This window comes from Halictus rubicundus, chromosome 6 (genome assembly GCF_050948215.1).
Source record: "Halictus rubicundus isolate RS-2024b chromosome 6, iyHalRubi1_principal, whole genome shotgun sequence".
Lineage (NCBI taxonomy): Eukaryota > Metazoa > Arthropoda > Insecta > Hymenoptera > Halictidae > Halictus > Halictus rubicundus.
In genome coordinates, this window is record NC_135154.1 from 8,507,729 (window position 1) to 8,522,212 (window position 14,484).

General features: G+C 42.1%; 1 protein-coding gene across 4 annotated transcripts in view; it reads left to right on the forward strand.

The window, feature by feature from the left end:
• Positions 1 to 14,484, forward strand: part of LOC143355188 (E3 ubiquitin-protein ligase Rnf220) — a 211,016-nt gene that overhangs the window by 58,447 nt on the left and 138,085 nt on the right. For 3 of the 4 annotated variants that reach the window (XM_076789803.1, XM_076789802.1, XM_076789801.1), the window contains exon 4: positions 6,126 to 6,263. The exons of the other annotated variant lie outside the window; for it this stretch is intronic. In XM_076789803.1, the coding sequence (XP_076645918.1) occupies positions 6,126 to 6,263 (138 nt within the window). The remainder of the gene's footprint in view (positions 1 to 6,125; positions 6,264 to 14,484) is intronic. 4 annotated transcript variants of the gene reach the window in all.

Here is a 14,484-nt window from a genome sequence, read left to right on the forward strand (position 1 = left end):
TTCCCCGTTTTTCCAGCTGGATCTCGTGCTCGCAGCGTTGGATCTCACGCCGGGAACTGAACCAGCTAAGTTGCCGCAACACAATCCACTCTCGAGTACCCATGTCTGAACGTCTCGTCTTCTACCACTTCTTCTGTTTTACAGTAACTGAGCTCTCCCCCTTTCCTCGGCGCATTGCTCATTCTTGCGAGAGAGTGATCCCGTCCCTTCGTACACGCACTCACCTCTCCTGGTGTATCGTGCACCTGCAACACGCTCGAATCGTTCGCATCGTTACATCTTTCTAATAACCATGGAATTTTTTAATCTCGTCCTCCACCCCCAATCTTATTTCAAACGAACTTTCCAAGACGCGGTCGCTAGATGCTGCATAGATCAAGTACAAAACCCTGAAACCATACAGGGTGTCTCAGCGAAATGAAGCCACCCGTCTTCTTTCCAATTGGACAACAAATATTTATGGCATAAGTCAAATGGCATCGAACTTCGTACAGTTGGACAGATTGGATAGATTTCTTATTTTTTATCGGGAAAACTTATTCCTCGTAGCCGGTGAAAGAAATACATTCGAATATGTTTTGAGTCATGACCTTCGGGCGACATTGAGTACCAAAAATGTGATAAAATTGTAATATTTGGACACCCTGTATAGTAGATTCCTGTCCCTTGCGGTACAGTATAAGTGTACAGACTTTGTAAAACGTTTTCTGGGAAGAAATGTTTAAACAAAATGTTCCAGCGGATTGGAAGATTTTTTAAATAAAACGCAGTTTAAGATACTGATGAATAAAAATGGGAGATTTCATACGTCGCAGCCTAATAGTTTGAATCTAGAGAGTGCCAAAGAGTGAAAGAGTGAAAAGTCGGTGTTAATCCTCGGTATGCTCTGCCGGAGGGTCATTGGTGACCCGTCGCGATGGGGATAAGCTCGAGTGACCGTGAATATGTACAATATTATAAAGATGACGCTTTTCATTTCGAAATAAGCATTTTTCTTCTTCATCCGTAATACGACGAAAGCCGGTCCCGAGCCGTCGCCTTATATCGAAGGAAACGGAAATATCGGCTTGAGTAAAAATGAGAAAATGGTGGAAATGACTCCGGCGTGGGCCTAGACCTCGAAAGAACCGTGAGAGTGGGCAACGCGTTAAAACCTGTCGCACAATAGTGATCGGTGCGTCGATCTCTCCTGCGGATCCGTGTAGAAGAGGATCGGGTGCAGCAGTCGTCGCGGCAAACAAAACGCGTTTTATGTAACAATTACCCGCAACAAAGTCTCCGCATTCCCCCGGGGGGAGTGTCCAATTTCTTGCGAGGAGGACGACGGATCATCTCGCGGTGGATAGACGACGGTGTCTGGGACGTCTACGTAAATGGAGGGCGAGGTGGGGAGGCGAAGCTGAAGAAAAAGGCGGTGCAAGAAGAGTAGAAGAAGAAGAAGAAGAAGAAGAACCGGGGAAACAACGGGAAACAGGAGACCGGCCTAACATGGTGCACGAGACGATTCCGAGGCATCCGATTGTTGCGCATCATGATCACGGCAGCTGACAGTCGATCCTGCGATCTTAATCTGGTCAACATACTCGCGAGTAGGGAAAGAACTGCTCCCGGGATGGGGACAGGGGGATTGGGAACTGGGGAGAAGGAAAAAATCGGTAGCTGGTCGATTGAGAGGACGGGAATCCGTCTGTCGGTTTATACGGCTGAGAGACCGGATCAAGAAGCCTTGAATAATTCATCGAGAAAGCGAGACTCGCTGCTGCTGCTGCTGCTGCTGCTGCTACTGTTTCTGCTGCTTCAGCTTCGACTGACGTTCCGTAGCCTGTTTGCACTGTTAGCTGATTCGCTTTCTACGCCAACTCCTCGCCTCGGCTATTTCTGACACCCTGCATCACCCTGTCCGTTGCTGCTCTTCGCCACCCTACGACTTTTCTTGCCGGGCGAAAACCACGCCGATTTTTGACCCAACTCTTTTGCCGTGCGCGGGAAGCTTGTCTCGCAAGAAAAACGGAATGGCTGATGGCTAAATACTGTATTATGGCTGCAGTAGCAGCTACGGGTTCTTCTGATGCTGCAAGGTTTATGGGGGAGTCGAACTGTGATGGCTTCTTGTAGTTTTATCGATTTACTGATTCGAAAGGATTCAGTGCAGTTCTAGAGGATTTTTCTCAAAGTGAAAGTTTTTTTCCTAAGTGAATATAACTGTATCGAACACGCCTTGAAGAACTCACCTGGCTAACAGGTGAATTCTATTTGGCTAACGCAAGGAGTTGTATACGTGGTTGCAGTGGAAGCTCAGGGTTCTTCTCATGATGGAAGGTTTATGGAGGAGTCGAACTGTGATGGCTTCTTGTAGTTTTATCGATTTGCTGATTCGTAAGGATTCAGTGCAGTCCTAGGGGATTTTTCTCAAAGTTTGTGTTCAACCTAAGTGCATATGACTATATCGAACACACCGTGAAGGACTCACCTGGCCAACAGGTGAATTCACTTTGGCTAACGCAAGGAGTTGTATGTATGTGTGGCTGCAGTGGCAGTTCAGGGTTCTTCTCATGATGGAAGGTTTATGGGACAGTCGATTTGTGATGGCTTCTTGTACTTTTTGGGAAGATCTAGTGGACAATTCTCTTTTGCAAAAGGAACACACTTTTGCAAAAGATTCGCCTGGTAGAAAGAGAAATTCTTGTTGGTCGAATGCTGCATAATTGACTGCAATGGGAGCTCAGGGTTCTTCGCATGATGGAAGGTTTATGGGGGAGTCCAATTTTGATGGCGTCTTGTATATTTTGAGATCTAGTAGAAAATTGCCTAACTGGATCATGGATGTTTGGAACACACTTCTGCAAAAGATTTTTCTGATGGTGGTAGGTTTATGGGGGAGTCGATCTGTGATGGTTTCTTGTATTTTTGGGGAGATCTAGTGGACAATTGCCTAACTGGATCATGGATGTTTGGAACACACTTTTGCAAAAGATTTGTCTGGTAAAAGGACGAATTCTTGTTGGTCGAATGCTACATAATTGGCTGCAATGGGAGCAGAGGTTTTTTTATGATGGTGGTAGGTTTATGGGGCAGTCCATGGCTTCTTGTGTTTTTGTGTATTATTGAATTGGTGATTCGGAAGGATTTAGTGGAGTTTTTGAGAAAGTTTAAAGTTTATGCTGAGTACCTATTTAGATCAAACTATTGTATTGTATTGTATTGTGTCTGGCTACAGTTGGGAGTATGTCATTGTTTATTCCGACGTTGGAGGTTTTATAGGAGAACTGTATTTCTCATATATTTTTGAGAGGATCCACTGAATGATTGTTTAACCGGTTTGGTGATTCGAGAGGATTGGATAGATTTTTTAAAAGTTGACTCTTATCAGTGGAACGTGATTATGTCAATCGTACTGAACTGTAATGTCTTTTTAATTGTAGCGTGCAGTTTTGTGGCTGGAGGCTTGATGAAACGGTTGTTAGCCTTTTGTTTTATGAAATGAAATGTTAAATGAATTTTGAGAAATTGCGAAACATTCTGCTGCCTACGAATTATTGTAATATATTATAAAAGAGTATGTTTCCCATTACGTATTCTGAGCAACAGTTATTCAATTACCAACATTTCCGAAGTTATTGTAAAATTGCTAGAACTTTAGAACAAGTCACTGTCTACGAAAATATTAATTGAAATGAGTACTATAGTATCGCTATTAATTATTTTAATTATTATCATTAGTACTGTTAGTTGAGATTTCCACCTCAAATATTGGGAAACTAAAATTCGTAAATATCTGAAAAATGCTCCGGGTGGGGATTGCCAATTTTTAGACTATTCTACAGAAATATAAAATATAATACCTACACAAATTATCAATCATCCGTTTGCTTCACGGTCGCACGAAGAAGCCCCCGTCGACAACAAACCTGATTGCGTTCCCTGAACAGTCGACGTGTCTCTAATTAACTAAATTGTGGATTACCGCTCTTTAACAAAGAAATACATTTTTTCCGACGAGAACGGTATCTGTCGTCGTGCGAAATGAGTTTTCAAACAGGGAGCTGCTCGTCGAATTTCTTCGGCAACGAAGAGAAAACCACCCCAGTGTTTCGTGGCACCGGTTAAGCGTCTACATCCGGCACGGGACGTTATGGAGGGGTCGGGGGAGAGGGTGGTGGGGGGTAGACAGGTAAAGAGAGGCGTCTTTTGAGGTTCTTTTCGCCGCCTAATTGTATCGGGTGTCTTAATCAGCGTGTAAGCTCCTGAAGTCAAAGGTCTTGAAAAGAACGCGCGCCTCCGTACTCTGCATCTCAAAGGCCGAATTTAAAAGCCGCGTTCAGCCTCCGACATTACACTCGATGCATTTACCCTCCCCGAGCATGAATTTAGATTGTGACTTAGGCGCTGCGTGCCGCTCCTCGCTACTTCTAGTATTTTCTCCTTTGTAATCCCGCGGAGAAATTGCTCGCGAAAAAAAACAATACACCGGAAGCTGTGGCTCGCGGATTACAGCTTTCTTTATTCCAGCAGATTAATCAAAATATAATTTTGTCGGTTCATTTAATCGGGGGACGCACGGTACTCGGGTTAGATCAGTTTTCGTTATTCCTTTTCAGTTAATTTTTCGCGATTAATTTTCTACCATTTCGACTCGACTAATCTTTCAATATTGCCCGGTGTCACGCACGTCGCTTTGATGACCCTGAAAATTACGCGGTCACTGTAATGAAAATGACATTTTTACGTATCAATAACGGACGAGCACGCGGGCGCGCGGCATTCGTTTATAGCTTTCATCCAATGAATATGAATTTAAGCTGGATCAGATACAGGAAGGGTCTTTGATAGACAACCGACCGCCACGTGCTGCCTACATACTAAAAACCAATATAATCCGCGCGGAACGTAACGACAATGCTGTCTCTATATTTGACCGTAATAATGCGAGCTTCGAAAGACGACGAGCTGGATAAAAACATCATACGTTCAATACTCTTCGGAGCGATATCGTAATCTGTCCGTTTCATCTTGTTCGGCCGCGTCGTTGAAGAGGCGGAGCCCGCTTTTCACCGTCGGCTTCTAATTTCCAATTTCGACGTCGAGGGTATTCTTTATTACGACCGTGCAATTAGTACTCAGTGTCAAAACAGGAGCGCACACGCGTGTACGTTCGATTTCGAAAATCCGCCGGTGATTAAAATATTAATATTCGAGATGAGTATTAGAAATGAAATGGAGCATTAGAGAATAATTTTGTAGTAATACTAAGTAATTTTATTTATTGTTTATCGTAGTTGAATAAAGAAATTTCGAAACTTGGAATATGCAGATTTCTTTGCAGCAGTTAATTTTGATCGAGATTGGTGATCTAGATTGAGGATCTTAATCCTCGCAGGGCCGGTGATTTTGACGACTTTGGGTTAAATTTTATTACAGTAAAGTCTTGATCTAAGCCGAATACTCGGGTCCATGATGTGACATAGATCGTGTAGGACTACTATTTTCTTGTGACCGCGACGACCTTAACGAACGTAGAAAAGGACAGCCCGTGTAAATGTCTATTGAACTACTAAATTCAGTTCAAATTATATCGTGTTTAGTGTCATTTTAATCGGCAAAATGCCATAAATAAGTTGGCAAAAGTCCCATAAAAAAATGACGCAGAATAAGGAAGTTTTGTAATTGGATTAGTAGTCACACCGATATTACGGCGCCATCTTTACGTTTTTTATCGGCGACCGAGGCAGCTCGAATTTCTGGGGGCAGCCAACTAAAATCGTGTAGCTTCGTTCGGCTTAGATCGAGACTTTACCGTACATCCGTTCGAGTGTTGAGCATAATTTTTTCATACATTTCTTGTTTTCACTTGTTCATATTCGGTCCTTCTTGGATCCAATGAACAAATGACTAGAATTGGCTACAGAAAACTTCGAATTCAGATGGAACTTTTATAACACTGGGTCCGACCGGACCCGCCCTCCGGAGGTTTAAGACGAAAGGCCTCGTGTCTACACGAGCAACGCGATTGTTATTAACTGCGCCAAAGGAGAGAATTTGCATGAACCTTGTACTAATCTATATATAACATGTATTGTATTGATGATGACGATGACTGATGACCGTTGTTATGTGGGTGATTCTAGTGGGGCCTGTGTTCGGGGGCCGATGCGGCGCGGAGGCGCTCGGGCTGGGGTTAGGGTTGTCGCTGGGCCCAGCCTACAGATTCGCTCTGCCCCCGGGACTCGCTGCCAAGACCACCCGCTGCCTTGTATTCGACCAAGGTAGGCCTACCAGCCATCTTCATTAACGCCGCATACCATCCCCAATCGACAACACTCATTAACCCTCTCGTTAGGCTCGTTCAACTAAACTTTCACTCCTTTGTTCCGTTCGGCGTCAACTATACCTCTCTGGTCCCTTGCTTCCTTCGTTTTCAGAATTTTCCATGGATCATACTCTATAGTTATCGAAATAGTGCTATACAGGGTGTCTCACCAGACATTACCACCCTAATTTACGTAATTACGTACAGTTTTTATGGACACGTCGAGAACGTATATTTTTCATGCGCCAATCGATGCTTATACGTTTTATTCTCCACAATGTTTGACAAGACTTGGTCTTGTGCGGATCTAAATTAACCTAAGCGTTCGACACTTACACCCGGTTCCCATTTTGTTTTATTGTTTATTAAAATAAAGAAAGCAAGTATTAACCAATGTCGAGAAAATGATTAGTTTAGGAGATATTTTAGCTGAAATATTGCTGAGAGATTTAAAAAAGATTCGGTCAAGAAAAGAACTTTTTATTTGGATTTTCTGCAATTGATACGGAAAATGTTTCATTTGCAATTATTTGCAAAGAAAGAGCTCTTTGCTTGGCCCCTGTTTCTCGTAATTGAAAATTTAAGTTTTGCGTAAAAATCCTCAGTGGGGAACAAAAATTATTAACTAGGGATTTAGAGATAGATGACAGATGTAGATAGAGCTCATTTTACAAAGGCCAAAATTTAAAACTTAAAGAGAATAGCTGAACCAAGGAGAGTTTTGGTTCCGATGATAAAATCTCGCTGACCTCGCTATAACGAGGTAGCCACCGCGATTGTGAAAAATATGCGAAAATATGAGGAAAAAGGATCGCGGTTTGCACCCGGCGTTAACGATCAAGCGGACGAGCAACGGACAACCGTCTAACAAACGATCGATCCTTGGATCACATCATCGAACCGATATATTGAGACAAGAATATCGATTGCTCTGTTAATTTCCGCAATTCCCAGGGCTTAGAGTGGTCCATCGATCCCCGAAATCCAGCTATAAGATCGACTTGCGCGTTTGCACAGACTAAGCCAACGAGCTATGCTCATCTTCGTGTCTACAAATGTAACAAGACCGATCGCAAACAAGCTTGCACTTCCGACAGATATCTCGAGGCCGGTTTCCGACGGGTAATGCGTGACAACGATCGCTCTACCGTTCGCATACTTGCGCAACATTAGCACGTTCACCGGCAAACCGGCTGCCATAAAAGTTCTGCAAACTCGAAGTCGTTTATTTCACGATGGAAAATAGAAAATGTTGAATTTTATCACTCTTTGCATCACACGGATATCAACTGAATTTGATGCAGCCAATGTAGCTGCTGGAAGCTAATTAATGGACATTTTTACACAAATGTTGCACAATTTTATGAAAGTTTATCACTGATCAAGCGTATTGCAATTTTTTAGATAGAGCTAGAAAATTGTTAGGGCAAATATTACATTTTTCGTGAAAATAATGTTGCCCATAGATGCAGATGTTTGAACTATATTTTTCACAACTGATTAAGCGTATTGTAATTTTTTAGATAGAGCTAGAAAATTGTTAGAGCTAATATTACATTTTTCATGAAAATAATGTTTCCCCCAGATATTGGAACTATATTTTTCCCAACTGATTAAGAGTATTGTAATTTTTTAGGCAGAGCTAGAAAATTGTTAGGGCAAATATTACATTTTTCATGAAAATAATTTTTCCCCCAGATGCAGCTGTTTTAACTATATTTTTCCCAACTGATCAAGCGAATTGCAAATTTTTAGATAGAGCTAGAAAATTGTTAGAGCTAATATTACATTTTTCATGAAAATAATGTTTCCCCCCAGATGGAGATATTTTACAGAGCCATAGGTATTTTATGTAAAAAATTACATCCACTCGATTAAACGTACCGTTCTGCAAATTTTATTCTCAGAGAATGTTTTTGGAATCGCAATCGATTTGGAACCGAACTCGCAACAGTAAGAAATGTAAGCTAAAAGAAATGCACCGAGTATGCGATTTAATCTCGTAAACGCGCGAAGGAAGATCCGCCTCTTGATTTAAGAACATTTCATATTACGTGTGAAGCTTTTTGTTCGAGAAGCCCCTAAATTATGCATTCGCTTGTTTCGCCGGCAAGGTGCACCCGACGACGTCAGCCGCGGGAATGGAATTTCAAAGGCAAGAACAATGACTCGTTTCGAGCTTTCTCGTTCTCCTAGATCATCGTTGCCGCCGGAACGACAAGGATCCTCCTCAGAACGGAGGTATTATTTTTCATAAGCGCGGCGTAAATGGCCGTTCCGTGTGATTGCATGGATCCTGCAGGATGAACGCGTTCCTGGTTTTACTTTGGTCGAAACGTAGAGGGCAATTCCGACGATCCTCGAAACACCTTTTCTTCATCGCGCGTTTAACGCGTTTCTCCTGGAATCACTCATTTTTCTATAATGTTTTATTTTATGTTCGTTTAAATTTATTTTACAAATTATACGCGAAGGTTACTATATCGAACTGGGGACGACATCTTGGCAGAAATGGTCACGGTTACATACAATTGACATTCGTTAATTGTCGTATTATTCGAAAAAATTGGAATTTTTCCCATACAGTTTATATGGCAAAAATTGTCATAGAATACCTAATAATTTCTAAGAATTCCTAATAGGAATTGTAAACGATGTTAGATTCGGTTTGGAATTATGAAGAAAATTTTAAAGCATATAGTTTCTCGCAAAGTTTGGTATTTTTCGGGCACAGGGCAATACTTGTCAAGCGACTCGGAGTATTAAAGCGATACGTTACCGATACGCCGCGACCATAAAGAGAGCTGCAAGAGAGAGAGAGAGAGAGAGCCGGGCGCTTCCGGCTGGCTTGAATTCGTTTACTTTCTATTACTACGTTTTCATCGAGGGATAAGATCATTATGCCAGTCCCTGCTCCTGGTTCCCCATGTAACGTCTTGCATCGCCACCTTCTCGTCCGACATCCTGCATCCCCTTTCCTGCAGCCGTTCTCTCCCTCCCTCCCTCCCTCTCTCTCTCTCTCTCTCTCTCTCTCTCTCTATCCAACCCCCGGCCCCTCGTCCCGTTTGCTTCTCGCCTCTTCGCGCGACAGTAATTTTACTTAATTAAATTCCGTTCTTTCTGCCTTTGCTGGTACGACCCCTCTGGCCATCCCCGTCCTTCTATCGCCCAGCGAGGATCGTCACTGATTTTTCTCGGCTGTCTTCTCCTCTCGTCGCAGCTTCAAACGATTTTTCCACAATTTCGTGCTCGCCGGGATAGCCTAAAAGCGTTGACAACACCCGACGACGCCGAAACTTCGGGTTTTCTCAGCCGCTCGGCGAATCAACCGTTTGCGAGACTCTAATTAATCGCTTTACACCCGTCGATTCCACGGTTCAAACTTTTTCCCGAAATATTCCCTCCCCTCTTCCACGGTTTTTCCCCTATTTAACACTGCGCGCGTGTGTGTTTGTGTGTTTTCTGCGGTGTTCTGCGATGGTTCTTGATTACACTTTAGGATTTTTATTTATTCGGAAAAAGGATTCGCGTGTCCTCTCCTTCGGCGTACAGAAGGAAACCTAAACAGAAAAATTTTATTAATTTTTAACCCTCGGACTCCTGCGATGTTTCGGTTTCTTTCGATATAAGGCGACGGCTCGGGACCGGCTGTCGTCCTATTTCGGATGAAGAAGAAGAAGAGGGAACAGCGATTTTCTTATTTCGAAATGAAAAGAGTCGTCTTATATCGGAATAAAATTGAGCTTAAAATTTAGCTGAAATCGAGCGTATCTCCACCGCTGTGGGTCACGAATGACCCCGGCATACGGAGGGTTAATGATACAAATGCTTTTGCACATTTCATTGCACATGCCGCAAATGCATGAACAGCCGCAGTCTAATCGTAGATGGTGCAAGTAATAACATAATATTGGATACGAAAAAAAGATAATATAATAATAATTTATGATAATAATATCTAATAATTATAATTTTCATAATTTAATATACTTGCAGACTAGATTTTGGAGATTTTAGTGCATGAAACTCTGCATCATTTCCAAACTGGAAATTATTTGGAAAAATGTAGCCACGAAAGCGTGAGTTTTTGTTCAGGACATAAGTTTCAAGTAATGTATGTGTAACATTGTTATAATATTCCCGTTGAATCGGTTTTCAAAATTTCATCTACAGGCGGGGTTTTTAAAGTGACGCCCTTTGACTGCGTTTCATCAAAATGAATCGCGTAAAGAGAATAAAAATGCACGCCACTTTAAATGTATCAATATTTTTACTTGGACTCTCAAATTGGCGATACATCATGTAAAACTGCTAAAACGTTCATGCTAAAACGATTTCGCACTGTTCACACGTTTGCGCGCGCCGTACCTGGCGGGTTTTTATGAAAACAATTTTATCGCGGATTATTGTCAATTGAAAAAATGATAGGCCAAATGGAGGCCGAAGTGGGAAATAATTGAGAAGAATTTTCGAATCACACGATTTTTTCAATCGCGAGCAGGCCTGATAGATTATACTTTTCGATATTCCAAGACAGAAAGATTATGCGACTGCGCGTGAATTTTTTGAGATATGAAAAATTTTCTCCTCGGAAAATTGGATCGCTCACCAAAGAATTGAATACGGAGAAAATTATTTACAGATTTTTTAGTATCTAAACAATTAAATTGTTTGTTTGCGACTTTAACGCATTGACTGCCACGGTACTTTTCAGGATTCCGGTGTAAAAATCCAATTTAATTTAAGCGTAATCGCAAAAGACTGTTCTTCTTAAACAATTTACCACTTTATACGCGAATGTCATTTCTCAATGCAAAAATATTATGGAAAGTAAACAAATTAAAACAACGTGTTAACAATCGATACACGAGTCTAACTCGTGCCGAAAGGGTTGAACCACGAAACCCGAAGTCCAAGGGAGCGTCCCGAGAAAAAAAGAAAAAAGGAAAGAAAAGATAAAGAGACCGTCGGGAGGGAAATTACGGGAAGATAAGGGGTAGCCATTCGGATGAGGAATGATTTACATTGAGGATCTAGCAATTGCGTACAGCAAGATGTCAGCGAGGCCGTAAACGAGGGAAAAATGTCTCTATAGTGGTTTTCGTTGGATAATGTTTGCGGGTACTCGTTAAGCGTCGTAAGTATCAAGGGCCAAAGGGAGAGCAAGAGAGAGAAAGAGTGGGGGGGGGGGGAGAAGGGTAGCTCTCCGGCAAGGACTCAGGGGGGGACTTTTTATTACTACTTCATCTGCAATTAACATTTATGGACGGCGACTGTCGGCTGGAAAAACTAATTAAATATTCCACGGCACGCCGAATAGGGTTGCTCCTTTACTTACGACCTTGACTGCCAAGAATAAGGAGCGTAAAGACGAAATAAAGAGATAAGAAGTGAAAATGATAGTTGAACGCGGCTTCTTTGATTAAATAACGCGTAAATTCATTGCTTCCCCCCTTCCACCCTTCTCGCGAGGATTTTTCTTGAAAAATTTCACGCGAGGGAAATAGTGTGGTTGTTACCACGTTTTAATTAAAATTTAATACTTCCTTCAAAACCGCGCGTTGACGTCGCATCATCGATGACGCTTGCCTTTAACCGTCGATGTTTATTCCGCTATAAAAAGTAGCCGGCGCCTCGCACGCGGCTATCGCGCGTTAAATTAATCAAACGTTTTAACGACAACACACTCCCAACGTCCGCTGATTGCACGTTATTTTCTATTTCTATATTATCCCTTTCAATTTCATGGTAATATTCAGATACTGTTCGGTAATAATAAATATCGCACCGGCAATAGACGAAACGCCATTTATCAGCGGGGCGGAATCGTCGTGATATATATTCGCGTTAATAAATTTTTTCCGAGCTCGTCCGACCAACGTTGAATAGTTTGATTTATTTTTTTGTCCGCGGGCGCCCGATTCGTTTTAATCGGTTAGGGCTTTAAATAAGTATTAAACACGAGACGTATATCATCCGGGAACGGTCATTTTTGTTTCGCCGTCGTGTTTTGTACGCGCGTGGCCGATTTTTTATTCGCACATAAATTTACATAATAGCGCCGGATGATCGTCACGATCAATCCGAAGTTATCTATCGAAGACGCGTTGAATTTTCCACCGTGTTGCATATTTTTTTGTGTTTTTTTTTTCCTTTTATTCGATGTATTATCGAAAATGGACAGTCGCTTTGTTTTTCACCTCTTTTTTCCCGCCCCGCCAGCGATCGCAGATTAATTTTTTAAATTCCACGGTAAATCAGAATTACTCCTTCGAGTGCTTTCGCTCGGGGAAATAACAATACCCGGCTCCCGCGCGATCGCATAAAACTCGCGGAAATTACGTTCCATCGAACGTTTGCTAAAATCGTTTTCCCGGTGAAGTGATCGGGGCTGCTGATTAACGTTAAACCGCTCTTGCACAATAAGATTCGATTTTCTCCGATTATCGGTAACGCTTGCACGGAAAATGTTATTTTCACCCTGGCAGATGATTTTTAATAAGAAAACGTTGCCTTTTATCGCGGAGTTTTAAGCGAGCCGGATAATTTATTGGAATGATCTCTTCTTCGTTGTTGAAGAATTGGCGGTGAAAAATTTAATTCGAAAAAGAATTAAAAAAAGAATGTTCTCGTAAACAAAATGTTATTTTCACCGTGGCAGATGATTTTCAAAAAATACTCGTTGCCTTTTACCGCGTAGTTTTAAGCGAGCCGGATAATTTATTGGAATGATCTCTTCTTCGTCGTTGAAGAATTGATAGTGAAAAATTTAATTGGAAAAAGAATTAGAAAAAGAATGTTCTCGTAAACAAAATGTTATTTTCACCGTGGCAGATGATTTTCAAAAAATACTCGTTACCTTTTACCGCGTAGTTTCAAGCGAGCCGGCTAATTTATTGGAATGATCTCTTCTTCGTCGTTGAAGAATTGGCAGTGAAACATTTAATTCGAAAAAGAATTGAAAAAAATTGGGTGTGCTCTTAAACAAAATGTTATTTTCTGCCGTACCGTGGCAGATGATTTTCAAAAAATACTTGTTGCCTTTTATCGCGTAGTTTTAAGCGAGATAATTTATTGGAATGATCTCTTCTTCGTCGTCGAAGAATTGGCGGTGAAACATTTAATTCGAAAAAGAATTGGACGTGCTCGCAAACAAATAATCGCGACGATCGAAAGCGAACGTTTCCTTCGGCGTTGCTATTGTACTGTTGCTATTGTAAATTCGAGGCGTAGGCAGGCGCGCCGTTAAAAGTCGCGTGAGAACGCGATTTGACGAGAAGCTGCAAAAACCCGGTACTTTGGTTTAACGCGATTACGAGCACAGAAAGGCCGCTGTACTAGGAAAAGCAGTAACGCAGGACCAAAACTGGCCACGGGGATATTAAGGCCCAGCATAGTAGCCGTTAAAATTTATATATTCCTCGGCCCTGCTGGTCGGGCCGCCGCGCCAGGAGACCTTTAAAAATCATTTCCGCCGGCCTATCGTCGCGAAAAGGGCCCGCAGCCGACGTTTAATCGGCGATCTTCTCGTGCCGAAAAATCGCAACGCGAACGACGCTTTTTACGCGGCAATACTACGCGATAAAATACTCCTAATGTTACGAGTACTCCGTTACACTCTTTTCCCTCGGTTTACGCTTCCTTGTGAAATTTCTTCCCCGGAAATTGAATTAATGTTGCAATCGAATCGTTTTTCGACGTTACACGACGAAATATCGGCGACCCTTTCTGCAGGCTTTTCCGTGAAAATTCCGCGTTTCGGGAAACTCTGTGATCGTGAAAATGACCTTAGGCACGAGGGTTGGAGAAATTCGTTTCTTGCAGTTTTTAAACGGGTCGGCTGGAACACGTGGAATATTCTCGACGAGAGCGATCGAGAGGGGCTGTGGGGAGCAGGGAGATATTTATAGAAAGATTTCAGAAATGTGTTCCTGCATATTTTTGCAAATGCGAAGCGAATAATAAACAAAAGTGCGCTTTGTATTTTTCGATGGATTATACTCGTGATATTTGCACGGGCGTTTCCGAGCGTTTCAAAATTTAATCTGAAATATTCCGTGAAAATTACACGCGTTACAGAGGTCGGAGGAGCTTTGTAATCGTCGATCGAATCGAAACAGTGCAACTCAGCACGTGCATAAATTCATATTTTATCGCAAAATGCATTATGCATCGTT